General features: G+C 44.2%; 1 protein-coding gene across 1 annotated transcript; it reads left to right on the plus strand.

The window, feature by feature from the left end:
* Positions 1-299: 299 nt before the first annotated feature.
* On the plus strand, positions 300-11956 carry LOC119457791 (activator of 90 kDa heat shock protein ATPase homolog 1-like). The gene is made up of 8 exons (XM_037719505.2): positions 300-574; positions 771-850; positions 2132-2328; positions 3465-3585; positions 3777-3868; positions 5489-5614; positions 9780-9881; positions 10899-11956. The coding sequence occupies exons 1-8, from the start codon at positions 495-497 to the stop codon at positions 11121-11123; spliced, it is 1023 nt and encodes a 340-aa protein (XP_037575433.1). The 5' UTR covers positions 300-494; the 3' UTR covers positions 11124-11956.
* Positions 11957-16288: the final 4332 nt, after the last annotated feature.

Raw genomic sequence — 16288 nt, forward strand, 5'->3', positions numbered from 1 at the left:
AACAAGTATTTTTCACAATTTTATTGCTCATAAATAGTAAACGTTAACGTACTTCTAGGTTTATGAGATTAACTTAAGTCAATACAAACGCAATAAATTTTTGTCAAAGTATTACACAAAACGTTTTACAGATACAAATTATGTCATAATTACTTCGCTAATTTCTGTGTCCTTCAAAGCGTGTCAATCTTTCAAAATCTAAGAATGGCCTTGATGCCACAAGCCATAGAGTTATTACATTTCGGCGGCACCATGGGCAGCATGGCTCCACGACCTCCTCTATAAACCGACCACTGCGGCGCTACATGTCTTCCGCTAAAAAGCGAGCGTCGAGCTAGATCGCGAATTTTCTAGACTCTCGCATCTTGGTAACGGGGCCAAGCCTCAGCGTACGCCGTCGCACATAACCTTGCGCGACTTTTGGTGAAGCGAAGGTTGGGTTCATCGACTAGTCAAAGCTTCCTCGTCGATACCGCCGGTACCACTGGGAAAACATGGCCAAGTGGGGCGAAGGTGACCCGCGATGGATCGTCGAAGAACGGCCCGACGCTACCAACGTGAACAACTGGCACTGGTAAGCTTCCCACACAGAATTTACCGCGCCATGCTGGTCCTTAGCCCAAAATTCTATGACCAAACCTGCTTAACGCACATGAGCTTAAGGCAGAATCGGCTTCAACGTCTATCTGCACACGGTACACATGCGTTCCGTTCACGACGCTGAATGAATGGGCAAGTGATCGACAACGCCGTTTTCCACATTACTTTAGGACCGAGAAGAATGCCTCGTATTGGTCCAAGGACAAGCTCAACGAGCTCCTTACCAACATCGAAGTGAGCGACTCTAGAGGTAAGTTTGCCCGGCCGATCTCGCATCTTTTGTTTAGTTCGTTTCAAACGCCTAAAATTTCCTGTTCGGGCTGTTTCCGGCTCCACGGATTTTTACTGAGTAGTCTATTACTGCGCTTGTTCGTTGGCACAATGTTTATGGTTCGTGTTGTCGACATGTCAGCTTCGGCACTGCTCTTCACCGTTTCTTTTTAACACATGCGTTTATTGTTGGGGTTATGGGGGCCTTTTACAGTGTGTGTGTGTGTGTGTGTGTGTGTGTGTGTGTGTGTGTGTGTGTGTGTGTGTGTGTGTGTGTGTGTGCGGGTATGGGAGATGGGAGTAATTTGTGTGTGGTGCGTTGTGTAGGAACTGTGTATTACTAAACGTGAGTCGACGTGTTAATAGTTACTGTGTGATTGACGTGCCTGCGGACTTGTCGGGGATTTCCCAGCGGGAAAGGCTGCATATTGAAGCTCATATGCGGTTTAGTAACTGACGAGGATCCAAAACCACATGACAGCTTGTCGTAAGCATCTTCGACTACGATTTTGATGGTTTTTCTGCTTGTGGAGTTGCTCTTAAAGGTTGCCGAGAAAGGTGCACAGGGAAGAACGAACACACCATTGAACACGACAGAAGTAGACTAGTACAGAATTCGTACGCATCTGCTGGATCTTTCCTAACTTCTGAGTGATAGTGAGCATACACTGCGCTGAATTTGAATCCTGGTGCTGCCCAGACTTTTATTAGCAGAGCATTCGAGATTGATTCTGCATTGGCACAACTGTGAAGTTCACAAGCTTCGACATGAGCATCAAATTGGGATGCATCTTCGACTTCTACTGCAACAGTCAGTAATAGTTGAGCGAAAGATATCAATAAGTGGAACCTTGCATAACAAAGCTGTATCCGACACGAAATTACCATATTTTACCTAATATTTGTCATAAGCATATTTTGGTTACACACTGATATCGTAGAGAAAAATTTTAAATTTTAAAAGGCCCTCAGTTGAAGTGGAGCATGCTCTGTCATAGTGGGCAGATGAAAACCTGCTAGCAGAAAGACTGGCGGTAAAGAAGGTTTCTTTCATGAAACCTTCACTACCTTGCGAAATTCTGCAGAACTGATTTGCCACTTACATTTATTGTGCATTCAAAAAGCCATCCATAATAGCATGTCTAGTTTTACTCTTGCTTAACTGCTGTCCAACTTGGTGCTCCACAACATATGTGCTATCCACTGACTTGCTTCATTTTTAACTTGCTGAATATGTGCTTTGTGTGTATCGTGAACCTAGGAACCTGCAAGATCGTGGAGATGCCTAAGTGCGAAGGTGAGGCTGTCGCCAACAACCGGAAGGCGAAGCTCATCTTCTTCTACGAGTGGGTCATAGAACTCAAGTGGCAGGGTGAGCCAGACGACAGCGATGAGCCCATCGAGGGGAAGGTGGAGATACCGAACTTGAGTGAAGAGCATGACCCCAGCGATGTGGATGTGAGTAGCTTTTACTGTGTGCCTTGGCTTGCTTGAAACACAGGTGTACGAACAGTTGACCCAAACCAATGTATGCTCAACAATTCATGCTTCAGTTCATTTTTCAAATTGCTCATATGTGGTAAATCAAGCTATAAGCTTATGACGTCAGCAAGTGGCCTCCATGCCCTCTTAACGGCTTGCTATAATGTGTATCTTAATTGAAATTAAGGTGCTGAACTGGATGCGTCATGTTAAAAACTGAGTTTACAACTGAGCTTAGAAACACACTTGCGCTGTTGATTTTAGTCCGTTGGCTGAGGCTGACAGTGTAAGATGTGTCTTTTCATTTTGTGTATATCGCAAATTTGTGCTATTCTCACCAAGAAGCCTTACTGGTGGTATTAGAAGCGCTATCAATGTTGTCGGCTCAAGTTTAAGAGGAAGCATTAGCTGGAGCCCAACTTCGATTACAATGTTCATACGCATGTGCAATTTGAGATGTTCTCGCTAAACAATTGCTGGACCGATTTGCATGAAATTGGTTGCGTTAAAAGAGCTCATGCAAGGTTACGCAGGTCATTGCTATCACCTAGTGTACATTGTTTTGACCTCGGGCAATTAAATGTTATTGCTTAATCATGTTCCTAGACTGAGTACAGATTCACTAGAATGTCAGTATCTTTGTCAGTGAAGTTGGCCAATGACTTCACAAATAGTTGTATATTGGGGACAGGAAAACTTGGTTTACCTTTTTGTGTAAGTGGCACTGTTGATTTTTCTCTTTTTCGTCATACTTTGTAAGTCAAGCTGAGGTGTGCTGTGCAAGTTCATTTGTTTGAAAAATGGCAGTTATATGCCATGGCATGCTATACCGTAGAACTTTTGTATAACGGATAATTGAATTTCATAAAGTAAGTCTGAAATGTTTCTCACAAATATTAGCATGTAACACATATATGCTTATAACAAACATGGATATAACTAAGGTATTTCTGTGTCAAATGCAACTTTGTTATAACGAGATTCAACTTTAAAAGCATTTAGACTTTGGTGTTGGCTCAGGCTTACTTAATCTAAAAAAATGCAATTGATGAATCCTTTATAGGGATCACGGATAAGAAAGAGGGTGCAATACGAAGTTGTTCTTCTTTCAGGTGACGGTGACTGTCTCGTCTAAAGGTGATAAGGCTGAAGCACTAAAGGAGTTGATGAGATCGAAGGGCACCCAAATAATCAGGGAAAGGCTAGAAACCTACATTTCAGCACTTAAGCAAGGTACGTTTCATGCGTCTCGATATATGGTTGGGTTTTCGTTTTGAAGCAGCAATGCCTCTGGGTGGTTATTTGTCTGATGCAATCTTACATGTTCACTAATGGCCTTGCAAATAGATCATGATGAAGGCATTCATATTGCATGCCTGCTGCTTTGTTCAGGTAGGCTCTGACCTCTGTTCCTATTTGTGCAGAATTCTCACAAGGAATGATTCTGCCCACAAGAAGTGATTCCATCAACCAGGTCAAGTCGACGGGCAAGACTGCGGTCAACTATAAGCAAACGGTACGTAGCCCTGCTTGAGAAATGTAATTTCACGTTTAGTGCTTGTGTCGGGCCAAGCTGGATTGCATATGTGATAGTGGTTGCATCGAGGGTTGAGGACGCAGAGGAGGTGACAAGAATGATGCATGCATTTATGGCCCTTCCCTGTTACGAGATATATTACGGCACTTCAGATGTAGTGACCCTGCAGCGGTTCTCTGTTTCTGCATACTTGACTCTGCACGGCTTCTACATGTACTACTTGTTTCATTGATTGTTTATTGTATACCAGGGGGCACAGCATAAGTTAAGGTTGCCTTCGAACAGTCTATACAGTGTTCATTGTGTTGTGTTTAATTCTTTCCTTTTTTAAACACTGGCTCTGAGCTCTTTATGCTAAAATTGTATTTGAGTTGGCACTCACTGTGGTGAGGGGACCCACCATAATAGTCCGCATACTATTATGACGGGCTCCCTCACCCTATGGTTGCTGGATTGAGGGGGCCCCTTTTTATTCCATTGCATGTTATATGCACTGAGTTCCTCTAGTCAGTGGTTGGCCCATCTCACTGGGGCGCCCAGTAACAACGTAACAATGCGTCATTATTCATTGGTCTGCGGCCGCTAAAGCAGCATCTACCAAGGCCCCTAGCCTCCTCCGTATGGACTGTGCAATGGGTCACTTTGCTCCTCTTGGCAGGAGCATTCCGTGTCAGGCGTGGTGGGGAAGCAGAGGACAAACGAAAAAGTACTGCAGATGTCAACTGAGGAAAATAATAATGCAGCAACGTTTAAAAAAATTTGCCGAGGACGCGATTTGAATCCAGGGCCCCACAATCATGAGCCCAACGGTTTTGTGTGGCACCACAAAATCGTACGGAAAGGTTCGCTATTACACAAGTTCTGCATTGGCTGCTGTTACCCTGTCACTATAATGTTATGGCTATATTGAAACGCACCCTCACTATATAGTCAGTCCCATTTGAGATAGCTTTGAGATGACCTTTTGGGAAATTGATGTATTTCTGATGGTGTGCATCATGATGCTATGGCATCCTGATCTACTATTTTTGATCAAAGGAAAGGCTGCTTTATCTGATCGAGGTGTTGATCAGTGTCATGTTAATCATGTGTCAGTGGAGAGCGAGATCAGATGCTTTGCGGTAATGCAGATGTACTGCAGCGTATATTCAGTGAATAAAGCTCTCTATGACGACATGTCCAGCTAGACTGAATAGTTATGTGTACATATACACAGACTTTTCCAGTCTGTTTATGCATATTATGCGAGTACAATTGAACCCCTGTATAGTGTACATAGATACAGCAAATTATAGTATACAATGAAATAGATGTAGAATTTTGTTGCCCATGCCTTATTTTAATGAGTATTGTGCTGATGTCACGAAAGAGAAAATGCGCTTCGGTGTAACGGAAGCACATATTTCTTCGCTGGCAACTCGGAATGCGTTCTGGTAGCCAGAAATTTCGAATACTCAGCAATTGCAATTTGAAAAGGCATATTCTGGACGTGCATGCGCATTTTATTCAAGGGCTTGGCTTAGTTGGCCTGCAACTGGCGAGCCAACGTGTTGGTCCCGTGCGATCACAGCGATTGCATGGTTTCCTTTCTCCTTGCAGCCACTGAATGGCTCATCGGGTGACAAGGCGCCCAGCCTCGTCAAAGTGGACACCACTAGCATCATGCATGTGGAGAGTTTCAAGTGCACAGCTGAAGAGCTTTACCGAGCCCTGACTGTAAAGGAGGTAAATCTGCTAGGGTCAAATTCGTTGCATAAGTGTGATTTACATGGTGTTGGGCTGCTGAGCACGAGGTCGCGGGATCGAATCCCGGCCACGGCGGCCGCATTTCGATGGGGGTTAAATGCAAAAACACCCGTGTACTTAGATATAGGTGCGCGTTAAAGAACCCCAGGTGGTCCAAATTTCCGGAGTCCCCCACTACAGCGTGCCTCATAATCAGATCGTGGTTTTGGCGCGCAAAACCCCATAACTTAACCAGACTTGGCGTTTTTTCTGCAGTGTTGAATTTTTTTCATCATTTTAAAGGAGTGCCGACACCACATTTTCGGCTTGTCATTTTCTTGTACCTGCCTCGTACTTGTAACAAGAAAATGACAAGTACGAGGCATGAAGCTGTCGTAATCGTAATGACAAGTACGAGGCAATGAAGCTATCGAGCTCGATGCTTCTGGTTTGATCTCGGCCGTGGCAGCCGCATTTTTATGGGTGCAGAATGTGAGAATGCTCATGTTCCTTGCATTAGGTTTACGTCAAAGAGCCCCAGGTGGCAGGCGCGGATCCAGGGGGGATGTCCGGATGTCCTGACCCCCTCCTCAGATTTCTGCATCGCCCCCTCGCTGACAGGGGGATGTCCCTGTCGCAAAAAAAAAATATGGCCACCAGCATTCTTCAAAAGTATTTTTCGCGAGTACCAGTGGTATCAGCCATGTAGAAGAAAAGCTAGCTCGCTCACAAGCTTAGTTGTATTCCGTAGGAGTGTTGTGTCGCGAAGTTGCCGTAGTTATTTTTTCTCATGAACACCTTGGACCTCCTGGCGCCTGCCATGCCTTACTCGTCCCGTCGGTGGCGTCGAATGAACGAGGGGACGTCCCTTTTGCCAAGCACGCCAAGGTCCGCTCGAGCGCCTTCGCGCCTGATTCACTTAGTTTCCCCTTGGGGTGTCAACGGTTGCCTCCTTGGCTGTCATCGGTTCCGCGACCAACCTGCTTAATGAAAGAGATCTCTTGCTGAAGTGTTCATATATAAATAATAACTAACAGCTAAACTAAGAACTACGCATAGGCAACTTTTTTTTAACTGTATCACTCATTGTGATCACAGTTACACGTTGACAATATCGAGTACGAGCACAGTACCGTTCGTACACTACAAGTTTTTCATTGTAACTTCGCAGTTTTATTGTCGTACATTAAGCATAGGAGGCTCAAACCCGCCGGATCCGTTTACCTGAGTGGGCGTTCTCGCGAAGCGGGGCGAAGCCTCGAGCCGCGGCTGCGAAGTGGAGGAGCGTGATGTCAGCGGCCAATGCCAGCGCGCGGGCCTAGGATGGCGTCGCATGGTTAGAGAAACGGGAGCAGAGGCGCGCCTTGTGTAAAAGGATGACGTCGCGTGGGAAACGAAACATGAAGATGCTGGCTTGCGCTCTCGGCTACTACGCCACATCGTTATTCTTGTAGGTGGCGCCGTGAGTCTTCATACGCGGTGATTCGCATATTATAAACAACCAGCATAGTGGTTGCCGCGTTGGAGCTCCAATGCAAACGAAGGTGTCTCAGCCGAACACAAAGAATCTCCTTAAAGAAATCAAGGTGCCCCAACAGAACTCCAAAGACGGACCCGCGCTTACGCATTTATAACGAACCTGCAACACATCATCCCAAATTTCATTTTAAGAAACAATACAGGCTAGATATACCGGGTGTTAAAAATTCAGCTTTATGGCTTTCTTAAAATTATGCTCTGGGAGGCACATGCAGACCACCTGCGCAAATAAGTTATGTGGCCAGGCGGACACAAAGTGAGATGATAATTATCGCTGTCAGCAGCCCAATTAACCAAAATTGAATAATTAACTTTTTATTGACTGCAGTAAGTGCGTATGTTTGTATTCAAAAGTTAGAGGCAGTCGTGTTTCTACCCAGTTTCACTTGGAAGAATTCTTCTAGCGTGTCTGTGCTCCGAGATATACAACTCCAAATTTTAATTGTCGTTCGCATGATTACGCATGCAAGAGAGTGAGGATCGGCGCAAAGCTCCTCCCTGATGTGACGCGGCTGTTGCGTGCGGCGTTTAGTCTGACAACGGGGCGGAGGCATTGGCAAAGATAATAACTGTCCACCTTCCCCTCACGGCTGGCGAAATTAAAAAAAAAAAATCTAAGAATCCGTAACCGCTGTCGTAACACGCGACCGCGCAGTCTGTAAAGATGGCGGCAGCTGCCATGCCGAGATAATGGTGCGAGCGGAGAAGCCGGAGGGCAGTACGCGTGTGTAATGGTGACTAGACGACCGGGCATGGTCCTCGCCTGTGCTACGCAAATAAAGCGACTGCTGATTTCCAAGTATTGTAAGTTTTATTGAAGTCAAGAGCAACAATTGCACCATCAACAGTAGAAACCTTTTTAGCTATGCTAACGAATATTTCATACTGCCGCTTTAAGTTTGGTGTTGTCATGCACAAATCTCATGACAACGTTTCACCCATCAAGATCTCAATGCCATAAAAATGTCCAAAATGCCTCCCTTCCACAGCAACGCAAAGCATAAACCGCTCTCGCGTCGACTCGATTATTCTGCGCAGTACGACAATTGAAATTTGGAGTCGGATATCTCGGAGCACGGACACGCTAGAACACTTCTTCCGACTGATACTGTTTAGAAACACGACCGTATCTCAGTTTTTAATACAAATATACCCACTTACTGCAGTCGACAAAAAGTTCAATTTTAGTTAATTGGGCTGCTCACAGCGATAATTATCATCTGACTTTGTGCCCCCTTAGCCATATAACTTATTTGCACAGGTGGTCTTCGCGTGCCTCCCAGTGCCTAATTTTAAGAAAACCATAAAGCTTAGTTTTGAACACCCTGTATTATCAGGCGCAGCCGCCAAGCGCATGGCTGTACTATTGGGTAACGTCCTTTTCCTATAAGCTCGGAGAAACCGATACCTGGCTTCGCTACAGGTCTTCTTCCTCTTTCTGGGGTTTTACGTGCCAAAACCAATTCTGATTATGAGGCACGCCGTTAGAAGGCTCCGGATTAATTTTGACCACCTGGGGTTCTTTAACCTGCACTACAACGCAAGAACACGGGCGTTTTTGCATTTCGCCTCCATCGAAATGCGGCCGCCGTGGCCGGGATTTGATCCCGCGATCGGGTGCTCAACGCCTGAGCTTCTGAGCCACCACGGAGGGCTACAGGTGTTGCTCTATCCATATAAAACGCGGGTTTATCGTGAGCAAAAACGGTAAATTTCGGTAAATAAGAAAGGCTACTATCATCATCATCATCATTGACAGAAGCTGACCCCCCCCTCAGAAAAAACCTGGATCCGCCCCTTCCAGGTGGTCAAAATTCCTAACTTTTTTATGACAGAACAAGCCGAGTGACATATTTTCTGCGGCCCACGACTGTAGCAGGCTACTTTTCCTCGCGACCAAAACAAAGTGCGTCGCATATGGGCAGCACAGACGTGCCCAAATAATATGTGATTTGATGTAAGCTAGCGTCCACAAGTTGTAACATAAGAAGTAGTTATTCCACGGAAGGTGTTGCCGTTCTAATACAACTGCAGTGCGAAACGCCCCGATTGAGACGTCTACGACCGCACCAGTTGCATAGCTCCTGCGGCGTTGCATGATCAGTGTGAATTGGAATATGGCCTTATTGCTGCAAACTCACCTCAGTGGCTATGTCATTGTGTGGATTTTGGGCACTGTGCAGATAGCAGGCTTCATTCCCGGCCACGTCAGCTGAATTTTGATGGGGGCGGAATGCAAGGACGCTCGTGTGCTTAGATTTAAGCGTACATCAAAGAAACCCAGATGGTCAGAGTTAATACAGAGCCCTCCAATACAACGTCCTTCAGAACCCACTGTGCAGTCTTGGGATTTTAAACCTGACAACAATTAGAATTTTTATTGCTACACGACGTCAGCAAATTTTGCTTTGTGTCATGATGTCGCAATAATGTTGATGGCACCACGTGTGGCGTTTCAAGATCTACTAAAGTGTCGAGTTTTTGCCCAACCTTCATCCTTTCGCATGCTGAGAAGTGTGTGGTAGGGTTTCTACAACTTTGAAAATATGTGTCGATACTCTGTTATCGAGCAAAATGTGCATGTATTGACAACGCTTTGTCCTTTATTCTTTCTGTGGCTATACAGATGGTGCAGGCGTTCAGCCAAAGCCCATGTGTTTTGGAAGTGCAGAAAGGAGGAAAATTCGAACTATTTGGAGGCAACGTCAGCGGAACCTTCCTCGAGCTAGTGAGTGTTCTCAATCCTAAACATCATAGGTTTGGGCATTGAAAACATATAAGCGCAGCACGTATATTGTGCGGTGACAATTGTGTCTGCAAAGTGTTACACTTGTGTACGCCACGAAATCAGCTGGAAAGTCAAACCAAATGGTGGGCTTTTGTGCACAAATCCAGGGGACAAAAATACGTGAAGGGACAGACACAAGGGCACAGTTGTGTTTGCACTGGTCTTAAATATTTCTTTATATATTGGTTGAATGTGTGTTTGTATATTTTAATGCCTGTTTGAAGAAGTGCTAGATGTGAAAAAGAAATTGTGAAGTCTTGGTGTACACTGCAGATTAACTTGCAGTTCTAGCTGAGCATGTGCATCTTATGCTTGCTGTTATGAGAATGTGCCACAACCGTGACCCTAAGCTTGGGGTTTATGACTGGCACGAGCAATTTACTCGGAGCCTAGGTGAAACTGCTGCCAATGATTGCTGCAATGCTGTGAAGCAGACACAGATGACATACGTCCTGAACTTTCTCTTTTATCTATGAAAAAAAAAGTAGAAGTTGTGCAAGTTGTCAAATCTGATACAAAGGTCCTGCTTCCCCAAATGTGTAAGTCTAGACTGCAGCTTGTGAAGACTAAATTATAAGCGATATGTTGCGCATAAATGTAACGGTACATCTGACTGGTCGCTTCTCAACACTTCAAAGCTTTTTAGTGGTGTGCTTTACATTTGGCTAGTCGAAATCAAATGCTTAGAATACATTCACCTGATTCATTTAGAGTGCAGTTCACTCAGAGGTGCTCTCACCTTTGAGCTGAGAGTGTGGCCAAGATCTGACAGGATTTGTGTTATGCGATTCCACAGATTACTCTGGAAGCAGCTGTATGTTCGGTTTGGGCAGATGTTCTTTTGCTTCGAAAGGCTTACATCACTAGAAACCAAGTTGGAGCATGGTAGGAGCCAGCTGAATGTATACTCTCCGAGAGCTGTCACTCTAAAAAAAGCAACTTGCGCGTTTTGCACAGATCCCAGACAAGAAGATCCGCATGCAGTGGCGGTTTGGCAGCTGGCCCCAGAGTCACTACTCCGACGTGACCATCGACATTGAGCAGAAGTCGGACTGCACCGAGGTAACACTGACGCAGGACGGGGTCCCGCAGGGAGAGGCGGACCGCACACGCGACGGCTGGCAGCGCCACTATTGGGACAGCATGAAGCGAACGTTTGGCTTCGGGGCCATCCTGTTCTGAGTCGAGAACTGTGTGTGTGTGGCCTGCGTCCCGACCAAAGGCAGGAGAGGAAATTTGCTTGACTCTGAAATGCTGCTGTGCACTCCCCGCCACGCGCCGTGTCGGATAACTACGATGGGTGGTGGATTGTGTGCCGACTTTGTGTGATGCGCTCGTGTTCGGGATGGGAACATACTTGGGACATGACTTTGAAAGTACCAGACTGCCATGACTGTTTGTGGAGGGAATGGCGTGCTGGAGCATCTGGATACTAATTCGCACATTTTTACTGGTCTCCCATTTTGCATCGTCTGCTTCGAAGTGTCCTAGTGTGCAACGACTGGGTCCGTGACATGCACCACAATAATGGTAGCATTTTTTTTTTCGCCGACAGCCTTGATTTGTTAGCATATTAAAAATAGATGTCATGCCACACGTGCAAATGTCAAGGCAACCTAAATGAATTAGATGAAGCCCAGTGATGAACTTTTTCCACTCTACTCAATGGTTGCCTCAGCTTTTTGTGGCTGGCGCGAGTAGCAAATTGTGCATGCGGCTGTTTGATTCAGCAAACATATTTAATTTTTTTTCATTGCTTTTGCAGTAAAGGTTTTTGTGGCAAAATGACATTTGATTTGACTGAAAGCATGTCACAAATACTGCTTTTCATAATTTTCATTCACGTTATCAATCTTTAAAAATCAAGACCTGCAGAAACAAAAAAAAAAAAATCAGAAGGCAAGTCAGTTTTGTCCACGCTGCCTGTCCATTTGGAACCTGTCCAACTCTGGTGATATTCCAAAACATTTATGTGCAAGTGTTGTTGGAAGCTGTAAATAAAATGTCCTCATTAATCTCTTGTGCTACTTTGCGTCTAATTGCGCAGAAATTTTTGTGGTTACCAGGCTGTTCAGTGGTTTGCCAAAGCCTGTAACCTATGGATGAGTGTATCATTTGAAACTTGCATGCTGTTGGCATTCATGGTACAAAGAGCGTTTGAGACCCAGGCGGGCTTATGAGACAAGAAAACTTTCCTTATATCAGATGTTAATTATAAGCATACATCTGTTACTTAGTAATATCGTCTAGACACGTGTTAAGTTTACTTTGTTATACTCGGTAATTCATTATATCTTGGTTTGACTGTATTTGTGAAAATGTCTCAATGCTAAGTTTAGGCTTTCTGTGTCCCAATGCAAATATCGCTGCTCTAGCCATTGATTCTGATGAAACCATTTAAAACCTGCTTCAAAACTTTTCTTACTGATGACAACGCCATAACAGACAGCCTACAAATTGAGAAGAGCAGATGAGGGTGGATGGGCTAGGGCAAGGTGATAATTGATGGCAAAACCAATGCAGCATTGAATTAAGTGCTACAAGGACACAGAAAGAAAGACTGAGACATTGCTGACTGTCGCCCCGTGTTTGTCTTTCTGTGTTCTCGTCGTTCGTGCCGTGCTTAGCTTTGTCACGAAGAAAAGCAGTTTACGGTTTGACATTTCTGTTCTGCCGCGCCATTTGCCATTACTTGTTTCGACACGCAAGTGTTCACTAGGCAGCTTTCGCTGAAAGCTTGTCTTGCATGGCTAGGCACTTGCATGGCTAGGCACAATCGGATTGCAGTAAATTCACTTTCCGAGTTTAAGTGTGGCTAAGGAAAGGCACGCAGAGCTCAAGACAAGTAGCAAAACAAGTGTACATATACTTTGAGAAACGTAGAGCTCCTAGTTCGAGTCAATGTGTTCACTTGGGTGTCGTGTGGCTGCAGCAAGTGGTGAAGCTGCGCCGACCTCTTTAACGACCTTGAGTTCCGTGAAGAGTGGTCTCTAGGCATGGAAGAAGCTTATAGTCTAGCTGGTGGTCACAATTTCACGAAATACCAGTTCCGAAGCTTTACATAGAAATGGAACGCTTTTGAACATTTGCACAGCCCTAAATATAATACATATATACTGTACATAGATGTGTTATTTGTTACATATGGAAGACCTCTGTACAAGGAAAGCAGAACCACAGTCATTGTAGCTTTAGGAGAGAGAGCCATATTCTGATGTGATGTGTAATAGTTGTCCAAGAACATGTTCGCATGTCACCCTCTCTCACTTGGAAAATGACTCTGCACAGAGAATCTCCTATGATCCTGAACACTCCAAAAGAACTTTTGCCTTTGACAAGTCTTCTTGCTGAAATGTTGGTTGCACATTGAGCTTCCCGTGTATGCTCACTGTTAATATAAATTGCTATTTTAAATACTGCAATGCGATATAGTTAGCCTTCCAAATCAGAGGATGTACAGTAAGAGAATGTTTAGATGTAATTAAATGCATTCTTTCAAACTATACACAGTGATAACACAAGAATTCAGTACAGTCAAACCTCAATATAACAAATCGTACTTGCAGCGAAAAAATTCATTATATCGAGGTTTCGTTAGTTCAATAGAACTAAGATCGGGAAATAAAAGTAGTCCTTCATATCGCGAATTTCGTTAAATCAAAGTTCGTTATATCGAGGTTGGACTGTACAACCTATGCCCACAACACCGGGTTACAAAACATACTTTGCAAAGAACGCTGATACAGGGAGTTCTCCTTCACAGCAGTGTCACGTAAATTATCGAATGTAATCAGCTGGCACTTTAGTACAAGTTCTTAAGTTGGACAGTACTGTCTTTGCCACTGCGTTTTCAAATTGTCGCGGAATATAGACTGGAACTTGCAGCATTTTCAGGTGGCAGCTATCTTTTTCCAGGGACTTTGGGAACTGGCAAGGTGAATAACTGTGACAGCATGCGGCCTCTGTTACTGTGCTAAGCAGTTATGACATGGGGATTGGCATACACTTGTAGCATCGCAGCTGCGTGTAGCATCATGCTCAAAGCCTCGGAAATAATAATAAAGGTTGGGACGAATTTGCCCACTTGCAGAGGCACAAGGTGAAAACAGTGCTCACTGGCATTCAAGTGAAGACTAAACTTGAGCTTTACTTATGTAAACATTCGTTCAGTTGTATACGACTGGAGTTGCTAGGCCATGTGAACGGGCACATCGCAGGCTGCTTGGTGCAGTCATTGGCTCAAGCCTGCCGAGCCTGTATCTTTTATTTAACATGATTGCCGCTAATGTTTACTTGTCATGGTAGTTACAAAAAAAAAAAAAGTCGAGGTTTTACTTGTTGAAATCACGATTTGATTATGGGGCACGTCGTTGTCGGTGACTCTGGATTAATTTTGATCAACTGGGGTTCCTTTGGCATGCACCCAGGGCCTGGCACACAGGCATTAATTGCATTTCGCCCCCATCGAAATGCAGCCACTGTAGCCAGGATTTGATCCCACGACCTTGTGCTTAGCATCGCAACACCATTGTCATTAGTACAGAAACATCAAACCAGTTTTGCAGAAAAACCGGTTAATCGAACTTGAAAACCGGATAACCAGAGGGATCAGTTATTCGGTTAATACATTGGAACCTAGTTGGTACGATTTTGCATGATACGTTTTTCGGGCTAATTTTTTTTCCCTGATAGTACGATTTGGTTGGATAATACTTTGCATGATACGATTTTCGGATGGTACCCTTTATTTTCTTGTTCCCGTGAAGATCATATGAACGACATTCCACTGTAGTGTGCGGATATTTTTCTATACTTGTGCTGAAATTACCTCTCTTTCTCTCTTGTATTCTTATATTTGTAGTTATTGTTGCAACCGCTCATGCAAACCCATTATCAGGAAACCTTACCTTGCGCCTTTTTTAAACACCGAATATTCAAATATCCGCCTAACCAGTTATTTAAACTAGATATCATGAATATTCGTTTCTTGAAAACCGGCTCCAGTTAAACCGGATAGCCGGTTTGACAGATATTTGCAAGCACTAATGCCACTAAGCCGCCACGGCAGGTGCCTCTCAGTCATAAACCCACAGTTACAGCGCAGGCCACACTAACTGTGGCAACGAGATTAAGTACACTTCCTCCAAATGCGAGTGCGAGAGCAAAATATCCTGGTCTACAGATGCCCATTTCAGTTTTGCATAGCAAGCTCACAAATTTCACTCTGAGGCAACAACTGGTGTGAAACAAACATTGGTTGTTCTAACCTCATACATGTGTACTCTTGAGTGCAATTTAAATGTTTAAAAGTTTTGAGGCAGTACGAGTTCCAGCTCCCCGAGGAGCAGGGGTGAGATACAGGAATGGGTAAGCATACATTGCCGAGAGAGGGCTCTGTAGCTGTCCTAGTATGTCTTGCCTGCATGCCTGTCAAGTTAGGTGACCCAGGGTGCTATGCATAGTTTGTATAACTGTAGTTGCCAAAAAAACATAGCATGGATTACGAGACATTGACCATCCTTGACTCTTTGTAGCCCAAGTGACTTCCGTGGCAGGGATTACAGAACACTAGGCATCGTGAACGCCTTCTGGTGCGATAATTCCTGTTGTAATAACAATCCTCGCAAGGTATGTCCGACCGTGAAGTGAAAGCTAGAGTAAGAAATCGCAGTTCCAGCAACTCTGGCCACATAATTTATCTAGACTTGGTACCACACACACACCATCGGCTGTTCTTAAAATTTTGGAAATGTCCACACAGTGTGGTAAAGTACACTGTTGCCTTTCAGCTGCACCTCTGGAGCCTAGTGCCACCTAAGGCCGACTACATGACTTTGGGGGCATGCAAACCTAATTCACACACCTACGGCTGTAAATTTCAGAATTTCATAAGCAACAAACTGCTTGCTAACGTGATACTAACGTGTAGAGTTCGTTAAAGGCTTCAATGTATTATGAAAAACTGCACTAAATTTTTTTTTCTCTATTTTCTGCTGCACAATAATGATACATGATATGATATTGATGATTCCAAAAACAATATCTGAATCGGAAAAGGTTAAAGAATGTAATTTAAATTGTACTGAGTGTATCAGCATTTTGTATGCCTATATAAAACTGTTGTGTAAAGACAATAATTAAGACTGTGCACACAAGCAAAAACCGCATAAAGTGTGAAGTAGTATGTATGAGCATTGATGCCTTAGAAGGCTTAGATTGTTTTTTAATTATTGTAACGACAACCAATACATTGTTGTTGATCTGCAGCTATATCGATTCATTATGCACATCTTTCTGTGCAGATGTTTCTGAAGTAAACATTATTCATAACACGCATTGCTCTGGCC

Source organism: Dermacentor silvarum, chromosome 7 (genome assembly GCF_013339745.2).
Source record: "Dermacentor silvarum isolate Dsil-2018 chromosome 7, BIME_Dsil_1.4, whole genome shotgun sequence".
In the NCBI taxonomy this organism is placed as follows: Eukaryota; Metazoa; Arthropoda; class Arachnida; order Ixodida; family Ixodidae; genus Dermacentor; species Dermacentor silvarum.